Raw genomic sequence first — 8,181 nt, forward strand, 5'->3', positions numbered from 1 at the left:
AACCATAATTTAGCAACAGCTTCCATTGGTCCCATAGCAAAGCTGACACAGCATTCCACTCCACCCTCTCCACAAATATAGTTTTAGTCCCACTCATCCTACTGAATGCATACTCACTCACTCGCGTGCACTTTACTGTCTCTTGCTTGTTTTCTCTCTCTCCTCGCCACCCCATCTGTAGTTATTTTAGGAAAGCTGATCTTTGTTTTTTGCTTGTATCTGCTAGTGTTACACGGAATTACTTGGATTGGCTCACATCTATCCCATGGGGTAAATGCAGTGAAGAGAACCTGGAACTCACCCGAGCCCAGGCAGTGCTGGAGGAGGATCACTATGGGATGGATGATGTCAAGAAACGAATTCTGGTAAAGCACACTCAAAACATTCAGGCTATCTATTCTAGTTAGCATCGTGCAGCCTAATTATATGTCTTGCTTGTGACTCGCCATTGAACTTGTATTTCTTTATATATCTAATGAGGTGATGCATGAATATTGTTTAAGCGGGGGCCACAGTTTTAGTGGATCTTTGTGGGAAGATAAGGAGGAGCAGTGTGGGACACAACCCCCCCCCCCAAGAGTGAAATTATTACTGTTCTCTGATGTCAACCAGAGACCCAAATTCGTCTCTATTTAATTTATTTTAATTGCTAGTTGTTGCTGCTGCTTTGTGAAGTTTTGCCACCTGATAGGCAACGAATAAATGTTAAATGTAGAGGTCGGGTTGAATGCCATTCCTAGATCATAAAGGCTAATGTGACGGGGGCAAGCTTGGGGCTGAGATTCAAGTCGGCCTGCCCACCTGTCTATGGGGCAGTCTGCCTAGGCTCACATGCCACAACTTTGCTGTAACAATGAACTGGTGGAAAATGCAGGAAGCTGCCCGTTACATGCCCTGATGCTAGGGGGTGCTATCCGTGGCTCTGTACCGCCCCTACACCATTGTCCTTGCCTTGCAGATGGCGTCCAGTATGTCACGATGCTGTTGGCCTAAAGCTGGGCCAATGTAGTCCTTTGTCAGGCCTCATTCACGCACGCACTCATACCACCCCCGTCTCACTGGGGCTTGTCTCACTCCACCCTCTCACAGGGTCTCTTGCTCGCTGCACGATACGGTGCCCCCTTCACTCTGCCCTGCTCCCTTGAGCAGCCTGGTAGGCCATCAGGCTTATCCGAGTCACACCTCGGGTGGCGACATTTAGTTTCTTGGGCCTCTCCTGTGACCCTCACCTAGGTAGTGGCCAGCTGATTCACCGAACAGAGGGCTAACTCTGCCCTAGCTCCTCACCAGGCTTCTCACACCCAACAACTTGAATTCATGGGGTTTGGCCCATATGCTGCCCTTCTGGCCATCCCACAGCCCTACTCAGCACACCCCCTTGGGCTGCCCTTCAGGCTGACCCTCAGCCCTACATATCCCCCGTATTAGGGCCTTCACTACTGCCCCCTCCCTGGGGCTACACAACTATCCTCTCCCTGGGGTCTCCAAGATCTTTCACCCCTGCGGGTTCAGATGGCTGCATCTGTGCCTGGCCCCCCTCTTTTCCTGGGGTCTTACACCCCCTGGGGCTCAGGTGGCCATAGCCATGTACTTGGCCCCCTTACCCACAGTGTTTTGGGGGCTGGGGTTATTAAGGTGCCCCGACCTGCCTTTCGCCAGGGAGGTGAGCGGTCCTGGTATTTGAGTGGGGCTGCCATGCTACTGGCAGTCCCACTGAGCCTCCGTATCCCGACAGGGTGCAGTTTTAGGTCATGCCGAGGACCGGGAGTCTCCAAACCATCCTCCTAGCTCTTGCCCTTACATCCAGGATGTTCCATGCTGCAAGGGAACTGGATGGTGCAGCTCCCTCGGCTACAAGCAGCTAACTGCTGTCTCTGCCTGGCTGGCCTTTGTTTGAAAATGGCTGCCTTAATCAGGCACCTGTTGGCTGCCTTCTTCAGCCCTTAAAGTGTCAGGCACCAGAAGTGCACCGCAAGAGCTAAGTACAGACATTTGGGGCAGTTACATCAGGTTCCGAATGTCCACCCGATTTAAACTTAGCTCATCCTGGTGCCGACCTTACACTTGCAGATGCAGTCTCAGTGACCAGCAATCTGTTTAAACCTGTAATTTTACAGAAGTTCCATGTACACAAACTGGTCTAAAAATTGGAGAACCCAATTTAAGTGAACCTAGATCTATGTAGTATCAGACTTACTTGATTTAGGTCAAACCAGTGCATGGAACTTCTGTCCACTTCCCCTGTACAGCCCCAGGGCTGGAAAAACCCAGCCACTGGACCCAGCCCCAGGACTGCTTTTTTCATTTCCTCTGCACTGGTCTATTTTTTGCAACCCTGCCCGGCCCCTTGCTCCCCTCCCCCTGCCCAGCCAGTCCTCTCAACCCCCATCCCACAAGCCACTCCTGGTGCTACTGCTTTTATCATCCTTTGCCACTGCCAGAGCTGAATAAGTCTGGTAGGGGGGCAGTGTTGCCGCCAGCATAGCCCAGTCCAAGCCCCCCCTCCCCAGCTGGGAGGAGCCTGGCGCTGGCCCCAGCCCACAGCAGCAGCCTGCCCTTGCCCTGCACACAGATCTAGGGGCACATGCCCCCCATACCCTCCTGGGGTGCATGCAGTGTCAGGAGCTGCCACCCCTTCCCATGTGCCCTCTGGACGAGCTGCTCACAGCTCAATCCTGCACTCCACCCCAGCCGTGCAGCACCTGCCCCTGCCCCAGCCCCACTTCCTCCCTCACCGTGGGGGCCTCTATGTGCCCTTTCCCTCCACACCCCCGCCTGCAGGAGCTCCCCGTTCACTGCCAACACCACTGCTGCTGCCTGTGGGAGCTCCCCACTCACCGCCAACAAGTGCTGCTGCTGCCGCCTGCGGACAGTCGCTGTCCCCCCAGCCTCTGGGGGCATGCGGCGTTCATGCATACTATTGCCAAAAGTTCAGCAATTTCACCTTTGAGTTCCTTCAGAACTCTCAGATGAATGCCATCCAGTCCTAGCAACTTATTAGTATTTATCGATTTGTTCCAAAACCTCTTCTGCTGTCAATTCAGTGTGATCCAACTCTTCAGACTTATCTACTAGGAAGGATTGATCTTTCATGGGAATTTTGCCAGTATCTTCTGCAGTAAAAACTGATACAAAAAATTAATTTAGCTTCTCTGCTATTGTCCTCTGCTATCATCCTGGAGTGTACCTTTTACATCTTGGGCATCTAATGGTTCCATGAATGATCTTACTAGCTTTCTGTTTTTGATGTATGTTTTAAAAGTTTTTATTATTAAGTTCAGCATCTTTTGCCAGACAGTCCACATTCTTTTTTGACCTGCCTTATTTCACTTTTACACTTGACCAACTAGAGTTTGTGAGCTTTCGTGTTTTCTTCATTTGAGCATGCCTTCATTTTTTTTTTTTTTTTTGAAGTATGCCTTTTCCCTTTGGCTGGCCTCCTTAACTGCTATTCAATCATGCAGGGGTTTTATCGAACTACTTGGTACTCCTTTTGATTTGTGGTATACACTTTTCCTGAGTGTCTAATATGGTATTTTAAAACAATTTTTAGGCTACCTGTGGATTTTTTATGTTGTTGACTACTCCTTTAAACTCCTTTCTAACTAACTTATTCATTTTTGTGTAATTTCCCTTCCCAAAGCTGTATATTCGCCTAGTGGACTTTTTCTGTTTGCTCCTTCCCACTAGGATGTTTCATATGATTGTTACAGTTGCTATTACATAATGTCTCACCTATAGATACTTCTTGAACCAAATCCTGTGCGTTACTCAGGATTAGGTCTAGCATTCTCCTCTTGTGGGTTTCAAGACAAGTTGCTCTAGAAAGCAGTTCTGTATTACATCCATATATTTTATCTCCACATCTTACCCTGATGAGGTGTTTACCCAGTCTGTGTAAGGATAATAAACACCTTGTTTTTGAAAGGAAGCTTAAAGGGAAAAAAATCTTCCTAGTGGAAACTAAGTAGCAGCAGCTAGGGAGCCAAGCCTGCTCCTAAGCCTGCTGCTTGTCCTGCACACCAGATGGCACCCACAAACCAATTGGCATGACAGGTCCAGGTCTGCATACCAGCCTGATCTGGTGCATGGGGCCATGTCATCCAGCCAGGGGGTTCCCCATGTGTCCTCATGCACATTCCAGCTTTTGCCCGCTGGTTTCGGGGAAGAAGATGTGGGTTATGCAAGACAATACGTAACCAAGATGCTTTGGTGAAATGTGGAGGTACTGCCTACTAACATGCTAGATCTCTTCTTTTCTTCAGGAATTCATAGCAGTCAGCCAGTTGCGAGGGTCAACTCAAGGGAAGATTCTTTGTTTTTATGGCCCTCCTGGAGTTGGAAAGACTAGCATTGCTCGCTCCATTGCTAGAGCATTAAACAGAGAGTATTTCCGCTTCAGCGTTGGAGGAATGACTGATGTGGCAGAAATCAAAGGACACAGGTTGGTTTACTCTGATATGACCCCAACAGGTTTTACCAGTCTTACAAAATAAGTTACTTGATCACAATATCAATTTTTAAATCAGGGGTGTCAAACTCAAATCAGCTGGTGGGCCATATTCCCTGCCAGGACCCAGGGGCTTAACACTACTGCCATTCACTCACACCCTCCCGCCTCCAACTGCCATGATTTTTTTTTCTGTCACCAGAGGTTATCAAAATAGTAAATTCAGAGACAGGAAAAGAGGGGATGAGAGGGTATCTATTTCCAGTGGGATCTGTGTTAACCCAATGAGTACTGGCTGCGTCAGCACAGTAGCCTTAGTAGCCATGGTGTCCACCTCCACACGCTGGATCCAGTCCATAGGCTGACTGTATGTTTGCCACCTCTGATTTAGATAATACCTGTACCTCAAAAACTTTCATATAGGTGCCTAGAAACTTCTGCTTACTGGAGTGGAGTTAATAAACTTCTTCACAGAAATGCAGGCACCACAGAATGGAGATGATGCAAGTAATACTGTTCTGATGTCTGCTGGTTGCCTGATTTTTTGGAGGATTAGGACCTTCTTTCTGAAAAAAGCTTCACAAGCAGAGACTACCCCTTTTGGGAAGGATAAGAGTAAAAGTATACAAAATAGGCAAATGAGACCCAGCAAAAGTTTTATTTGATTTTTGTTTAAGATGGATGGAACTGAGAACACTTTTAAACTAGTAAAAGACAGTGCTCTTCTGTGTTGAAGCTCCTTGGCCCATGATATGGAAATAAAATGTAGGGGTGGGATATATCAGATGTTTTCAATCTGGCTGGTGTGGGCGTGGGTGTGACAGGAAGCAAGTATCTCCTGTCTGAGTCTTGCCTGCTATGTCTTGATATATGAGGTGTGTGGTATTTTTTGAGGACTCTCCAGTTAGCTCATGTAACATTGCAGTGCATCATAATTCTCAGCCCCTTTTAAAGGGAGTTGCATAGTATCTTCCCTGCTCCTCATCCAACTGTTTCACACCTCTTGGATTAATATTCATAGCTTCCTATCTCAGAATCTCTCCAAAAACAGCTGGGCTACCTTAAAACTCTCAGGCTTTTCAGTAAATTGTTAACCTGCCATAAACTCTTGGTCTGCCATATATAGTCTTATGATCTTAGTGGTTCATTACGATATAATGATAGTTCATTACCACTCTGACTCTCCAGTGGTGTCAGAGTTGATTCTGCATTGTCTTCTGTACTGAAGACTCTTGTCATGCATCTCATGAGCAGGCCGATTTCTCCTGGAATTCAGGCATAGGATAGGGCATGGGAGACCCAGGGCTACTCTTGACTCAACACTCAGGACTCCTTGGGCCACTTCTATATCTGAGTCTGTCCCATGTGGGGGTGTCTCTGCTGACTTTTGCAATATACTTGAAGCATATCAGCCTTCCCAACCCTTTTTCTTTGCTCTGTTAAATTCACTGATACATAGGTCTTTTATGCACGGTGAATTTTCCTGACCTCTGAAGTACCTTTTTCCTTGCTGGTCTGAGATTTGATTACTTCACCAGCTTGCTTTCCTTATACATTAGCAATGTGCAGAGCTGGAAGTGATCAGCTTTTCAGCTTTAAAGAAGGCTGGTATCTCGTTTATTATATCCCATGTGACTTTCACCCTAGCATAAGGTCAGGGCTTTCATAGTTTGGTGTTTTGTACTTCTGTTACCCCTCACTCAAAAGCTTTGCCATTATCTTGGGTGCCAGTTCCTTCTTGCTTAGAGCACTAGGTTATTTTATAATATAAGTTATTTTACAATTTAGCCCTCTTTCCTGGTTTTGAATGTAGGCTAAGCACCATCCCCATCAAATAAGGACATGATGGAACCCATGCCCCATCTTTCCTCTTCTCCAAGGTGTAACAAATATACTTAGCTTTTTCACTACAATATATGAGGAAATAAAACCCAGTCACCCTAAACTATAAAGCAACTAAAACAAGACATAAATGTGCAGCCCACGCAGCTTCCCAAACCATGCATCTAGATCTGAATACTAGAATGAGACTTGATGGGTCTTTGAGCCCTAGTGTGGTGGTTGTGAAGGGTTGCTGAGAGCATTCTCCTTAGACGCAAGAAATCAAGATCTATTTCTGTTCCATCAGCTGCATGCTATATTGTCCAATGTGTGTAGTACCCTGGTCCTCTTCCCTGAATATTGTCTCTTATAAAACAGGAGGACATACGTTGGAGCAATGCCAGGAAAAATAATCCAGTGCCTAAAGAAGACCAAAACAGAAAATCCCCTTATCCTGATTGATGAGGTGATGTATGAAGTCAGATCTGATCTGTCTTCTGACTCTTGTATTTTTAAACATTGGGTATTCAGTCTCAGCCTGCTGGAGAAACACAGGTTTACATTTACACAAATGCCCAGGTCCAAAAATGATGTTGAATAGGACTTGTTATTCCCTAGTCACTTAGATGCTATTGAAAATGTTACTATAAAGCTTTTACGTTCTCCTTTTTTTGCCTGTGTCAATGTAGAAAGGTGTGTATTAAGGTAAAATTCCAGTTTTCTACTACAGTGTAGCCCTTAGATTGAGTGCCTAGTTTACATGCATCTTCATGAGAAGGATGAGTGGGCACCAATACTAACTGTCTTTTTATGATTCATAGAGGGATTCCTCCCTTTGGTTGCATGTAAAAGAGTCATGTGAGGAGTAAGAAATTAACCCAGTCACATACATGCCTAACTTAATTTGGGGTTAAATGTAAAGCTGTGGGCCCCTAATCCAACACTTTAAACTCCTGCAAAAAAGTAACTTCAGGAAAACAAACAAGGCGTAGTAAGTTGTAGTGTATTAGGCCACTGACAGGTGTTCATTTGAGAAGATCATCAAGGAGCACATCTGTGATGGGCCAGCATCGGGGATGATGCTCAAGGGCAACCAGCACGGTTTCATTAGGGGCAGTCATGTCAGACCAACCTGATTGCCTTTTACGATCAGGTCACAAAAGCATTGGATGCAGGTGTCGCCGTGGATGTAGTTTTTCTGGACTTCAGCAAGGCCTTTGACACTGTCAACCACCCCATCCTCATTAAAAAACTAGGCGACTGGCATCGATGCTTACACAGTCAGATGGATTGCTAATTGGCTGAAGGGTCATACTCAGAGGGTGGTGGTGGACGGGTCATATTCGACCTGGGGGGAAGTGGGCAGCGGAGTCCCCCAGGGCTCGGTCTTTGGGCCCACACTGTTCAATTTCTTTATCAGCGATTTGAACGACGGGGTGAAAAGCAACCTGTTCAAATTTGCTGATGATACCAAAATTTGGGGTGAGGTGGGCACGCTAGTAGGGAGGGAAAGACTGCAGAAAGACCTGGATAGGTTGCAAGGGTGGGCTAACAAAAACAGGATGCGTTTCAATACAGACAAGTGCAGGGTGCTGCACTTGGGCAGTAGTAACCAGCAGCACACTTATAAGATGGGAAACTCCCTTCTTGAGAGCACAGAGGCAGAAAGGGATCTTGGAGTCATCATTGACTCCAAGATGAACATGGGCCGACAATGCGAGGTCACGGTCGGCAGGGCTAACCGGACCCTATCGTGCATCCACAGGTGCATCTCAAGTAGGGCCAAGGAGGTGATCCTCCCCCTCTATGAAACACTGGTCAGGCCACAGCTGGAGTAGTGTGTCCAGTTCTGGGCACCCCACTTCAAGAGGGATGTGGACAACATTGAGAGGGTCCAGAGGAGGGCCACC

The 8,181-nt window shown here is 46.8% G+C and overlaps 1 protein-coding gene across 1 annotated transcript in view; it reads left to right on the plus strand.

Annotated features, from left to right (window-relative positions):
• Positions 1-226: 226 nt before the first annotated feature.
• Positions 227-8,181, plus strand: part of LONP1 (lon peptidase 1, mitochondrial) — a gene marked incomplete at its 5' end in the record, with an annotated part of 27,765 nt that continues 19,810 nt past the window's right edge. Inside the window, 3 exons of the mRNA XM_006036722.3 lie at positions 227-365; positions 4,266-4,444; positions 6,650-6,737. Coding sequence (XP_006036784.1) covers positions 227-365; positions 4,266-4,444; positions 6,650-6,737 — 406 coding nt within the window. The remainder of the gene's footprint in view (positions 366-4,265; positions 4,445-6,649; positions 6,738-8,181) is intronic.

The sequence above is a fragment of the Alligator sinensis genome, unplaced genomic scaffold (assembly GCF_000455745.1).
Source record: "Alligator sinensis unplaced genomic scaffold, ASM45574v1 scaffold189_1, whole genome shotgun sequence".
Classification (NCBI taxonomy): Eukaryota; Metazoa; Chordata; order Crocodylia; family Alligatoridae; genus Alligator; species Alligator sinensis.